This window comes from Notolepis coatsorum, assembly GCF_963971535.1.
Source record: "Notolepis coatsorum genome assembly, chromosome: 4".
NCBI classification, from domain to species: domain Eukaryota; kingdom Metazoa; phylum Chordata; class Actinopteri; order Aulopiformes; family Paralepididae; genus Notolepis; species Notolepis coatsorum.
In genome coordinates this window covers 150,147,549-150,161,905 of record NC_140168.1, presented here as the reverse complement: position 1 = coordinate 150,161,905, position 14,357 = coordinate 150,147,549, and the positions used below count along the sequence as shown (strand labels likewise).

Sequence of the window (14,357 nt, the reverse complement as noted above, 5' to 3'; positions counted from 1 at the left end):
GTGCTCTAGAGCGACCGCTAGTGGCTGAATGTTATCTATAGCACCTTTAAACACAAACCTGTGTGTGTGTGTTTTCCCAGATGTGCACACGGAGGCTGTACAGGCAGCCCTGGCCAAGCACAAGGAGCGGAAGATGGCAGTGCCCATGCCTTCTAAACGGCGTTCGCTGGTGGTACAGTCATCCATGGATGCCTACACACCCCCAGGTAATGGAACGCCACACACCCTACCAGTGATGCCACAGATTACTTGTAAAAGTAATCCGATTACTGATTACTCCTTTAAAAAGTAATCCAAGTTACTTTACTGATTACTTGATTATCAGAGTAACTTAGTTACTTTGAAAGTAACTAGGTTACGAAGTCGTCGTCGTTCCCCCAACAGTTTTTTTTAAAACGCTTTATTGAAAGTGCATAAATTGTTTTTAACTTGTTTCTCTGCACATAACGTAAATTGTTAAACTAGTGCTTCAGCTTCTGTACCATCAAGTATGGTAAAGCAACAGTCTATGATGCTCACAGCATTAGAGCAGCCAGCCAGTGGTTTTACAAAACCAGTGTATCTATTCACATCTAACAAATGCAGGCTGAACTATTCAATTATATCAACTGTAACTATTAAATTGTTTTTATAAATGTCTCTCTATAAACATACAATCAGTCTCTCTTTAACATGTAAATTAACTGTAAATCTGGCAAATAAGAGCTTTTGCTCTGCCACCATCAAATATACATTAATCAATAGGGAAAGAAACAATCTCTCTCTTTTGCTGTTTGGCTGGCCTCCGAGTCCTCCTGTACCTAGTCGAAGCGTCGTGATTCCAGATGCTTTCAATGCAATTGGATGTGCTGTTTTTAGCGGTAGACAGTATTTACGTTTAGGTCGCTTTCACATATAGTTTTGGTGGACTCGGTGCGGTTCTGGGGGTGAAGTTGCAACATTGTTGCATTCTTCATTTGGTTCGCCTGCTTTCACACAGAGGCGGACCGAGACCTTCTGAACAATGTCACGCGGTCGAAAAGGGCGCTTGTCTATTGGACAGTGGAAATGTGTGTGTGGCTGCTGCGATCCCGTGTGTGCGCGCGCGCGTGTGTGTGTGTCTGTGTGTGTACTGCGGAGCCCTTCAGATCAGCGGAGCCGAGTTTTGACATGGCATTGATCCATTGTTCTATTGAAGCACATTACCACCATCCTCTCGCTAAACAACTTGTAGACCACGGTGTTTTTATGAGTGCCCACAAGTAGCTGTTTTAATAATATAATAAGCCGCGCGCCTCGGTAATAATAATAAGCCGCGTTTTTTCTTCCTGTAAGCGTTTTGGGGTGGAATTCTCAGACGAATGCAACGGAGCCCTGCTGTCACACGATTGGCGCATATGTCACATGACGTGCTGTGAAGACCCGCCCTACTCTGCCTCTGATTCGCAGACTGTGGATGGGGAATGTGATTGGGCCAAAGCAGAGTCACTCACAGACAGAGAGTCCAGTCACGCCGCGGGACACATTCTTGTGTAACCCTTTCACTGCCACACCACGTCACTCCCAAATAAGAAAAACAGCTCAAAAATGTATTTTTGACTGTCGAAAACGAAATAAAATACTGCATTCCGCCTGCATTATGAATTTATGATGAGATAGTAACGAAATAGTAACGCACAGCCACTTGGACAAGTAACTGCAATCAGATTACTGGCTTTTAAAGATTAACGCGTTAGATTACTATTTTCGGGGAAAAGTAATCAGATTACAATAACGCGTTACTTAGTAACGCGTTACCGGCATCACTGCACCCTACAGACTAGGTAAAAGGAACACACCCTACAGACCAGGTAATGGAACACACCCTACAGACCAGGTAATGCAACACACCCTACAGACCAGGTAATGTAACTTCAACACACTCTACAGACCAGGTAATGGAACTTCAACACACCCTACAGACTAGAACAGAGCTTTTTTGTATCACAAACAGTACTGTATTTGTAAATCTGGTATGTCATAAATGTATAGATGTAGCAGTACTGTCTATCTGTATGTCATGTATGTCATACAGTATATTATGATGAATTGAAAATGGGGGACCCTGATGTAAACAAGACGATATTTCTCTGGTCTGCATCCCCTTAACAATTGTGTGTGTAACTGAGGGGTACAATTCCCTGACTGTATTACTAGATATGATACTTACTACCACTACCTTTGTACTTAATATTCGGCCACCCAGTACACGGCATAAATATATTATCATGAACACTCTCACGTAGATGAAACGGATCCAACACAAATGTACGAATTAGAAACAAGTCTTTATTGCCTACACAACGATGGCGTGTAGACTAAACACTTAATCACTTAATTACATTTATGAATTGAAATAGTATGCACTTTTATGGCAAGGAGTATTCGTCGGTATATCAATAGATAATGTCCAATCTCTGAAGGCGCAGGTGGTAAATATACGACCTGGAATAGTTAAGGAATAACAGCAATGATACTTTAATGATTATAGGCTGGATACACTAGAGGGGGTTAATCCGGTCGCTTGTAAGCCGACAGGAGTAGGAGGGGGGGGGGGGTAGAATCCAGCTGCCTCGTCCGGCCAAGGGTATCCCAGGAGAACACACTGTAGTGCCGTTCAATGCGCCGGCGATCCTTGGACCACAGATGAAAGCAGGTGGACTCTTTGTGGGCCGGCTCTCTCCGGTCCACGGGGAGAGATGTGGAGAGACCTCGTCTTGCAGAGCGTCTCCTCACCTTGTGTCCTCTCCAGGGGGGGGGGGTTCCAACACACGGTAGTGTCGGGGGTCTTTATCCATAGAATAATCAAAGTATCCAAAGCATAATCCGTGCCTGGGAAGGCGGGCTGTCGTCGGTAGAATAATCCGGTATACAGGTCCACTCGCTCGTCGGCTCTGGGGCTCCTCGGGTGCAGCTTCACATAGGGTCAACCACCCTGGGTAAGCAGCCAGTTCTCTGCCCGAAACGATGGGGTACGGACTACGGTAGTATTCTCACCGCACGAAGCACTATATATTAACAGACTATTATTAGCTTAATAGACTACGTCCAACTCGACGATATAGTGCCAAATATGACTATTCAAATATTAATATACACGATGTCTCAATACCGATGGTAGGCGAACTTGGCCTTACTCCCACACGTGGCATCGCGGGGAGGCTTTACGTCTGTGACTCTATTGGAGGGTAAGAAACTGGACTGAAAAGAAAGTCCTACTTTAGTAGCGCAGTATATATACGCACTATGAACAAATAGTCCCATTAGTGGTGCGGTAGCCAAATTCCTACGCGGAACTAGGACTTGTTCGTACATGTCGAGCGGTACGTTTGAACTGGGTCTGAGGGGTACGGCAGCCTGGCACCAAGGTCTCGACCAATAGTAGAATGGAGACCATTATGGGATGTTCAGTAGGCTAGAATGGATATTCAATGCATATTGTACAAGGAATATACAAGGGATATCAGGGAATATTAGAGAATATACAAATACAATTAAATATATATATATAAATAAATATATATATTCGGTTTAATCTGGCCCTTCACAACAGCCACCCCCTGAATAGGTCCCGGACCTAATCAGTTAAACAGAGACAGATTAATCGCGTTGTCTATTTACACATAAGGGTTTGCTGTAGGGGTCAGTCAACTTCACAAAGTCATAGGGTTGTAGGGTCATGGTCATCATCGATTGTGTCTGGGAGTCGAGGCAGTTCTATGAGCCTTGCCACGGGACGGGTGTAAGTGCGACCCTGGACGAGCACTTCAGCTGCTCGGACCTTGCCGTCGGCACCGGTGATCACTTTGCTTACGCGGCCGGCCGGCCACATAGCTCTGGGCAGTGATTGATCAATAATCATGACGACTGTTCCTTCTGTCAAATTGTCTCTCTCCTTTACCCACTTCTGGCGGGTCTGTAGAGACGGTAGGTAGTGCAGTAGGAAACTGTTCCAAAACTTGTCGGCTAATACTTGGCTGTACCTCCACATTCGTCGGCCGTTCGCTTCTTCAGGCCGGTACATTGTCTGGGGTAATGTGGGATCTAGCCGCCCCATCAGGAGTGTGTTGGGGGTAACTGGGTCGATATCCGCCACATCACTGGAGACATATCCGAGGGGCTTCGAGTTAAGTACTCCCTCAATCTCCGTGAGGACTGTCTCTGCTCCTGCGTGATGTACATCCTCATCGTATTTCTTTATAATCAGCTCTGTGACCTTGTGTCGGCTGTTCAATACGATCGGGTATTTAATGTCATCCGGTAGATTGGGGGCTCTGCGTAGGCGACCACCCACTCTGATGAGGGTGTGAGCGTCGCTCTCGGGGGCCAGATGAATTAATCTGCTGTCGGATGGGACGGGCTTTCCTCCCTGTAGACAGGCCAATTCATCGGGGAACGAGTCTCTCTGGGCTCGCTGCAGTAGAAGCAATTCTGCTTCCTCGTAGTTAGCTGCTGACATATCAGCGGGGGACTTGCACTCCGGGTGGTACCGCAGGAATGTTCTTTGTTGTGCACTCTCTATGGACGTGCAATCGTTTATGTTAGGGTCGGTGGAGGCTACGGTGCTCAATCCACAGAACACAGACTTCTTAATTTCCACCTCCTCTGGACTGGCTTCCCTCGGGATAGGCATGGGCCACTGTCCTTCCGGGAGTCTTAGGAATGCGGGGCCGTCACTGTAGACATTGCGACGGGTGAGGTCATCCAGGGGCATCCCCCGGGTGATGACGTCAGCTGGGTTCTGTTTTGTATCAACGTAGCGCCACTCTGTTTCTCCGGTTAACTCTTCGGTTAAGTCTTGAATCTCGGTGACTCTGACTCCCACGAAGACTTTGTACTTGCATGAGTCCGATTTGATCCAGGCGAGTACCGTCGTGGAATCTGACCACAGGATTGTTCTAGACACCGGTATGGTGAGCTCACGTTGGATGAGCGTGGCTAGGTGCGCTCCGGCTAGGGCTGCGCAGAGCTCTAGACGTGGGATAGACTGTTGCTTGCGTGGGGCTACTCTCGAGCGGGCGAGGACAAATGCTGTGTAGATCTCTCCCCCTTGGTCTTGGGCCCGCAAGTAGGCTACTGATCCGTATGCGACCTCTGAGGCGTCACTGAAGACGTGTAAGTCCATTTTACATGTCTCTGGCCTCACCGTGGGTGGGAAGTAGCTTCGGCGCATATTAACGCCTGGGAGTGAGTGGAGCTCCATCTCCCACTCTCTCCAGGTGGATGCAAGGTGTGCGGGAATGGGGTCGTCCCAGCCCTGGTCCTTGTCCCACAATGCTCGTACAATCATTTTTGCCCTGGTGGTGTACGGTAGAATACATCCTAGCGGGTCATATTGTCGGGCGAGTGTTGTGTACACACTCCGTCTGGTGGTCGGCGCCGCCGCCGGCCTTCCCTGCTCCGTAGTCAGGGGCTTGTGTCTGTAGTGAAGCGAATCTGTTTTGAATCGCCACACCAATCCCAGGGTCATCTCCTGGGCTTCTCCCGGGATTGTAGCCATCCAGGTCTCGCTGCTGGCTGCCTTGTCCTCGGAGGAGAGGCTGCGCAGTACTTGCGGATCGCTGCTGGCCCACTGCCTGAGATCAAAGCCGCCTTTGATCAATGAGGCGCGGAGTTTAATCAGGAGAGCCTCGGCTTCTTCCTGGGTTGAAAGGCTTTGTAGACAGTTGTCTACGTAGAAGCTGTTCTTTACGCTGTGTCGGACCTCTTCGTCCGCTGCTGGGTCCTCTGCTACATGTTTCTGTAGTGCAAATGTCGCACAGCAGGGGCTGCACGTCGTTCAGAAGGGGAGGACTTCCCATTGGTAGATGGCTGGGTGCTCATCTCCTGGCTTCTCTCTCCATAGGAACCGTAACAGGGGCTTGTCCGCCTCTACTAATCTCACCTGCAGGAACATTCCTTTAATGTCCCCGCTGATGGCCACCTTTTCCTGGCGGAAGCGGAGTAGAACGCCGAGTAGGGAGGGGCCGAGTGTGGGACCGGGCAGTAACTCTTTATTCAGATTTTGGGATCCGATCTGGTAGCTGCAGTTAAATACTATGCGGTCTTTACCGTTGTGATGGACCTTGTGGTGGGGCACGTACCACGATTCAGTGGTCTGGTCAGCCTCTTTAATGTCCATCTTTGTGACGTGTCCCGCTGTGATGAGCTTCTCAATCTCAGCGCGGTATACACTCTCTTGGGCGGGGTTCTTGGCTAAGCGCCGCTCCGTGTTCAGCAGGTACCGTTCTATGACGTCTGTCTTGGCGTGGAAAGTAGGCATTCCTTCTCGCCGCAGGAGTGGCGTGGCGTATCTCAACACGCCGTTGACCGGGACTCTCTTGGTCCCTGTCTCGAGGAGGTGAATGGCGTAAATGTCATCTTTAGAGCGAATGTCTTTCTTTCCATTCTTAAAGGGCATTTGTTCCAAGCTCCATAGCCGCTCTACGTGTTGCAGGAGTGCGGTTTCTCCCTCTGTGACTCGGGAGTGGAGACATCTAGTGGCTGTACTTCGGTTGAGAGATTTGGCGAGCGGGCCTTGGAGAGTCCATCCCAAACGGGTCTCGACTGCTGCAGGACAGCCTCGGGGTCCGGTATGAACCCGGTCTATCGGGACAATGAGGTCTGCATGGTCGGAGCCTATCAACAGGGTCGGCATAGCATTGTCTATGAGCGGGATCGGTAACTTGCGCAGATGTGCATATTTCTCCATCAGCTTGGCGACGGGGTATGTGTACCGCGACAGTCCTATTTCTTGGCTGGTGAAAGCGTCTGCAATCTGGTACCGTCGCTCAGGCTGGCCGCTTGCTGCGATAGAGAATGAGACATTCTCGCCCTTTATCGTCTTCAAATCTCGTCTTATTGTCCGAATTGTCATTTGGGTTTCGCTTCCCCGCAGCCCTAGCTGGGCCGCAGCGGAGGCGAGCAGCAGGGTCTTCTCTGACCCGTCATCGAGGACGGCGTAAGTGTCCAGGATTTTATTCTGGTAGCTTAGTGTCACACGCACTACTTTTAGGAGTACTCGGGCTCCACTGCTGCTGGCGGGATCGATGTACATGACGCTCGCTTTGCGGCTGGATGGTGCAGGTGAAGGGCGCCGTCTGTTACTGTCGTGAAGTATGTCCAGATGGGCTCCATCGCACTTGGTGCACCTTTTCTTTAAGCGGCATTCGGCTGCCATGTGTGAGCGCGCACAGCGAAAACAGCGCTTGTTGGACTTTATCCATTGACCTGCTTCCTCCGCGTTCAGCTTGGGGAAGGAGTCACATTGCGCTAGCCAGTGTTCTTTCTCACAGTAGGGGCACACTATCTTCCACTTCTCCGTTCTGGAGGGGGTACTGTGGCTCCTGCTGCTCGGTACTGACTCCGATTGGTGCATCACAGTCACCGATCTTCTTCCATCATTTAGTCGTCTGGTTCCTTCTCTGGAGCCAGGGGTGCTCCGTCCGAATGTATCTAGCCGTAGGCTGCTGACTTCTCTCGCCAGGAAGTCTGCTAGATCGAGGAGGTTCGGTTCGGGGCCATTCGGGTCTCTGTGGTCCCTCTGCCGCCTAAAGCGCTCCTGACGAGCGGGCGGCAGCTTCTCCAGGATCCTTTCCACATTTGAGTTGGCGTAAAGTTCATACTTCCCCTTCTCTCTTTGCGCTCCCAACATCCCTACCAGGGACTGCACTCTGATGGACAGGTCGTCCAGTGTTCGATTGTCTATTGCTGGGGGTAAGCGGTCGATGTGTCGGATCTCCTGGATCACGTAATCCCATATGCGCCCATACCTCTGGTCCAATGCTACCAGCGCTGCTGTGTATGGGGTGGTGGAAGTCGCGTAGGCGAGCGCTATATTATGTGCGCGGGGCACCTTTAAGTGCTGCAGTAGGACGGCGTATTTGTGGCGTTCATCCAATACATCCACCAACATGGTCTCCAGACACATGCGGAGTTCTGTATACTGGGCCCGGTTCTCTTGGGTGAAGTCGGGTACCATAGGCGTGCCAATGTATGACGCTGACTGTGGATACATCGGCGAGCGTTGGGGGAGAGGCCTCCTAGGCGAGTCTCCTCCCGCTCCTTGGTATGGGCTGGTACCGGCAGTGTACCATGGCCCGCTTGTCCAGGTGCTGTTCCTCGGTGCGGGTCGTGCGTCGTGCTCACCCGTGTATAGAGTCGGGGGTCTGTAGCGCAGCTCCGCGGGAGTATAGCCTGGGCTGTACCGGACCTCCTGGTCCGGTAGAGTACTGTGCTGTCTTCGGGCGTGGTTCTCCTCCTCTTCCTCTTCGTCTTCAGTTAGGTCATCCAGTGCTTGTAGTCTCTGGTTTAGCCTCTCCACAGGATATGCTGCTCCTTCCCGGTTGCTAGGTCTCGCTTGGACCGGTGGGGGGAGGTGGTCTGTGGGGGGTATAGACCTCGTCTGTTGGTCAAGTTCAGGGTTGTTTACTCGGCTAGGGGATGCCGCCCTGGAGGTGTGTCTAGACGAGTTCCTGGAGCCTCTGGCGGAGGGAGAGGGTGTTGTCCGTCTGATCAGCTGTTCTATTAGTTGCGCTTGCTGTCTGTCGCGCTCTGCGTCCCGTTGAGCACCGGCTCGTTCTCGGGCCACATTCTCTTCCCTCTGAATGCGTCTTATTTCTAGACGTATCTGCTCTTCTTCGCTCCGCTGCTGGATCTGCAGTCGGTCGCGTTCAGCAGCGGCGTTCAGGCTGATGAGGAAGGCCTGCTGTAGGGTCCTCTCTGCCTCGCTGGGAGAAGGCGGTTGTATAGGGGAGCCTTCCCTCGGGGTACTCCTTGCGGAGCCTTGGAGCTCTATCTCCACGGTGCTCTCCCCGTCTTCTTCCGTGCCGAGTTCTCTCTCGGTAGCGTTGTATTCCTCCCGGGACTCATCGGGGACTACTTCTTCAGTACTGGCGGGGTGTGAAGTCATGTCTGGTTCCCACTGGTCCCCACCGTGAACTTGGTCAGTTACATTAGAGCCCGTAGGGGCCTCTATGGTCGGGGTAGTCTGGGCGTTGGGGTTAGACATACTTTTACTTTCTAGTTTTACCGCGTTTACTGTTAGTAGAAGACTAGGTTGTTGACTGACAGCGTAAGCCTCTAAGTACTGAGGGAGCCGTCGTTCGCGCTGCGGGCGTTGGTTAGGAGGATCGTTTCGTGGAGTGTTCATCATAGGCCATTTCAATATTAATAACACTATATTAATATTACACTAATTACCATCCGGCTCGAAGGACCAATTGTAACTGAGGGGTACAATTCCCTGACTGTATTACTAGATATGATACTTACTACCACTACCTTTGTACTTAATATTCGGCCACCCAGTACACGGCATAAATATATTATCATGAACACTCTCACGTAGATGAAACGGATCCAACACAAATGTACGAATTAGAAACAAGTCTTTATTGCCTACACAACGATGGCGTGTAGACTAAACACTTAATCACTTAATTACATTTATGAATTGAAATAGTATGCACTTTTATGGCAAGTATTCGTCGGTATATCAATAGATAATGTCCAATCTCTGAAGGCGCAGGTGGTAAATATACGACCTGGAATAGTTAAGGAATAACAGCAATGATACTTTAATGATTATAGGCTGGATACACTAGAGGGGGTTAATCCGGTCGCTTGTAAGCCGACATGAGTAGGAGGGGGGTGGGGTAGAATCCAGCTGCCTCGTCCGGCCAAGGGTATCCCAGGAGAACACACTGTAGTGCCGTTCAATGCGCCGGCGATCCTTGGACCACAGATGAAAGCAGGTGGACTCTTTGTGGGCCGGCTCTCTCCGGTCCACGGGGAGAGATGTGGAGAGACCTCGTCTTGCAGAGCGTCTCCTCACCTTGTGTCCTCTCCAGGGGGGGGGTTCCAACACACGGTAGTGTCGGGGGTCTTTATCCATAGAATAATCAAAGTATCCAAAGCATAATCCGTGCCTGGGAAGGCGGGCTGTCGTCGGTAGAATAATCCGGTATACAGGTCCACTCGCTCGTCGGCTCTGGGGCTCCTCGGGTGCAGCTTCACATAGGGTCAACCACCCTGGGTAAGCAGCCAGTTCTCTGCCCGAAACGATGGGGTACGGACTACGGTAGTATTCTCACCGCACGAAGCACTATATATTAACAGACTATTATTAGCTTAATAGACTACGTCCAACTCGACGATATAGTGCCAAATATGACTATTCAAATATTAATATACACGATGTCTCAATACCGATGGTAGGCGAACTTGGCCTTACTCCCACACGTGGCATCGCGGGGAGGCTTTACGTCTGACTCTATTGGAGGGTAAGAAACTGGACTGAAAAGAAAGTCCTACTTTAGTAGCGCAGTATATATACGCACTATGAACAAATAGTCCCATTAGTGGTGCGGTAGCCAAATTCCTACGCGGAACTAGGACTTGTTCGTACATGTCGAGCGGTACGTTTGAACTGGGTCTGAGGGGTACGGCAGCCTGGCACCAAGGTCTCGACCAATAGTAGAATGGAGACCATTATGGGATGTTCAGTAGGCTAGAATGGATATTCAATGCATATTGTACAAGGAATATACAAGGGATATCAGGGAATATTAGAGAATATACAAATACAATTAAATATATATATATAAATAAATATATATATTCGGTTTAATCTGGCCCTTCACAACAGTGTGTATTGAGCTGTACTGTATTGTACCCATTCTGCAATCTGTTAATACAATTTTCAATCAATCAATCAAAACCAGGTAATGGAACACACCCTACAGACCAGGTAATGTAACACCACACACTGTCCTTTAATGCCTGAAGAGGAACAGGAAAAACTAAATTAATGGTTTGCCAATGTGCTCAAATTCAAGAATGGATTCATGGAGGATGTAAAGCAATGGCTGTATCAGTACAAGTGTCCGTGTTGTATCACAGGAGTTAACTCCCATTGAGATACCATGATGTACACCATGATGATGAAAGTGAATCTCAGGTTTCAAGGAACTAGATAATGAGCGTGTGTCAAACGCCAGAAGCAGAGGGTCTGGGAAGCGGAGCTCTCTTGGGCCTAGATCCAATGTCTCAACTGCATCATCAGCATCGACGTGGAGGCCGACACGGCCCCTCTAGTTGCACAACAACACCTATTAACTAATTGACTGCCACGCTGTTTTCCCATCTACTCCCTGGCGCCAGCGTTTCAGACTGTTTTAACGATGTTTGTAGAGCCATCGTACATTCTATATTATAGCTATGGAGACATACTATGGCTAATTTGAAAGGCAATATTTATACTCCAACAGGGAACAAACCGTTTATTTCTACATACATCCATTCCTGCGCAATCCCAGGCTAAAGAGTGGCCATTTCCCCAAAATCCCTGCACATTTTCTAGGAAGAGCGATACAGTATAGCGTATTTTGTGCGCAGCATGCACAGTTCGTGCATGTTGCTTGACACTAATACATTTCCAGGTCAAAGGGCCAATGTCTCATGTTGATACATAGATTCACAAAACCACGATGGGTATTCTTACCTGCTTCTCGAATTGGCATCCATTCCGGCTCATCTGGGTCTGACTCTGTAATCTCGCTGAAATATTCAGGCTCTGGAGTGCTCTGGCGACTACTGAGGCACGGTGAACAGATAAAGTTACATCCTCGGCCGGTTTGACTTTAGTATTTTTATGATTTACCAGAAATGCTGAGTCCAAACGTAGTCTGGTGAAAACGCACCTTATGGATGGATTGTAATCTTTTTTTTCCTCTTCATAATAATCTCCAATAGTTCGCTACACATGATCGCCATTGCAGAGTTAATTTGCTGCCCAGAGTGCAAAACCCCCCACAGGAAACTAGCACAGATACTCAAAAGGTAGGCGACACTGCCACCTATCAGGGTTTGATTGTTATCAGTGTTTCCAAATGCATACACACGATGTAGGACATGTCTAGTATCATAATAAAAAACATAAAACGTGGGAGGAAGGAGGGACAATGAAACATATGAGTCACATTGAGAGGGACCAAGAAAAGAGGGTCTTTGATCAAAAGGAAGGACAGAGCGCTTTTGACCAGGAGCTCGAAAGCAAAAAAAAACAGTAAGAAAGCTGGACAAATATGACGAGCGATTGGGGGCAAGGGTTTCAAACCCCCAAGCCGTCAGGAGGGGGCCCCTCGCTAGGAGGGCAATTACCCCTCACCCACCAGCAGGGGACAGGGGGGGACACAGGGACCCCCCAAACGCCTTGGGAGCACTTTATGTAAAGTTTATGTTTTTTATTTATGTTAATCATTATATGTATTCGGTGAAGAGAGCGGAGGCTCCAACCGGAGGGGGGAATGAGTGTGACATGGGGGGGACTGACAGACGAAAGAAGAAGAAAGATGACAAGGGTTAAAGGTATAAAAATGATGTCGTTAAACGTTAATGGTATGAATAATGCGATAAAAAGGGGCAAAGTGATGTTGAAATGTAAAAAAAGTGAGATGGAAGTGATTTTTCTGCAGGAGACACATTTGGTAGCACAGGGTCATGAGAAACTGAAGAGATTTGGATATGAAAATGCATACTATAGTTCCTTTGAACAAAACCCGAGGAGAGGAGTAATCACGTTAATCAAAAACACAGTCAAATTTGAATTGATCAAGGAAGTAAGAGACAAGGAGGGAAGGTTTGTTCTGGTGAAGGGGAGAATGGAGGGCCAAATGGTTACATTAGTAAATGTTTATGCACCCCCAGAGAGTGAGAGGGATTTATATGAGACCATTTTTGATATGATAGTGATGGAACTAGAAGGGATATTGATATGTACGGGAGATTTTAACGTAGTACTGAATCACGACCTAGACACCACGAGTACTAGAAAAGGACGGGCACCCATCAGTAGATATATGAATATTCAGATGACGGAAATGGGAATTACAGACGTTTGGAGGGGGATGCACGCCATGGACAGGGAATACACACATTACTCACACCCACACGTGACATATGCGAGAATAGACTACTTTTTGATGACGACGGGGGACAGTTACAGGGCACGGGAGAGCAGTATAGGAGTGGCGGACATATCGGATCACAGTGCCATATATCTGACAGTAGATCTAGAAGGGAGACGGAGGAACACGATTTGGAGACTAAATGTAGGAATATTAAATAACAAAGGGGTGGTGAGTCAGATCAAGGAGGAGATAGCCAGATATAAGGAAGAAAATGACAACGGGGCGGTAGACCCGAACAGTCTATGGGACACACTGAAGGTAGTGATAAGGGGGAAATTGATGGAAAAAACAGCAATGCTGAAGAAGGCCAGAACGGAGACATATCACAATCTGATAGGGAAGCTGAAGAAGCTAGAGGGGAGACACCAGATATCAAAAGAACAGGAAACGCTCGGAGAAATCAAAGAAGTAAAGGCCAGGATAAATGTGACCCCGACCAGTGCTATAGCCTACATGTCTATTTTTTCATTTTCCAGATTTTTCCAGATTGTGAAAGTACAGAATGTAAGCTTTCAAATGATGTGTCATACTTTGAAATCTGAGAATGTTATTATTGTGATGTGCTAATTTTAAATCTTGTAGCAGTCTTTTTTCATCTGCGTCTTCATCTGCGTCTTCGGTCTCTTCATCGTCGGATAAAAGAGCTGGTGGCGGCTCACCTTCCGTGATGATCATGTAGTCCGTGATGTGGTCACTCATCGTCGCCGAGGAGTCTATACTCATTCCATCTCTTCCTCTATTAAGAGCAGCTGATAATTTTTGTGCGGCCATGTCGATGTTATCTAAGCAGCAAAAAAGTGTTCTCTGGGCTACAGGTGCTGTGAATATAAACACCACACCGTGTGGGGGCGTACCTCACATCAACAGCAGCCTTTCACATGCAAAAATAGGACAGCCCGAGGGAACTGCCCCCACAGCTTCGTGAGAGACGATCAGAGTATGTCTCAAGGAGCCATTTTTAAACACAATTTAAACACAATTAGAGTTATTATATATGTTCGCTGTTATACTAAATATGTTCTTCAACCCTCGAACTGTAAGTATATAAAAAAAAAAAAAAAAAAAAACGGAAATGAAAAAAAAAATAAAATAAAAAATTCTTTCTCTTCTCGTGAGGAACCTGGGTCGCCGAGTTGTAGGCGCGCACGCTGGGCGGAGTCACAAATAGGGAATTATTGACGGAAATAGAAAAGAAAGCGAGGTTCATGAAACAAACGTACTATGAAGGGGGACCAAAAGCGACCAGACTGTTGGCTAGGAGAATTAGAACGCAACAGAAGTTGAACACGATACACACAATAAGGGATACAAAGACTAATGAAATATTGAGGGACCCAGCTGAAATAGAGAGGACATTTAGAGAATACTATGAGAAATTATACACACAGC

At 48.2% G+C, this 14,357-nt stretch overlaps 1 protein-coding gene across 1 annotated transcript in view; it reads left to right on the top strand.

Annotated features, from left to right (window-relative positions):
- The window catches only part of dip2ca (disco-interacting protein 2 homolog Ca), an 837,941-nt gene that overhangs the window by 484,459 nt on the left and 339,125 nt on the right, over nucleotides 1-14,357 (top strand). The window contains exon 4 of the mRNA XM_084312140.1: nucleotides 81-206. Coding sequence (XP_084168266.1) covers nucleotides 81-206 — 126 coding nt within the window. The remainder of the gene's footprint in view (nucleotides 1-80; nucleotides 207-14,357) is intronic.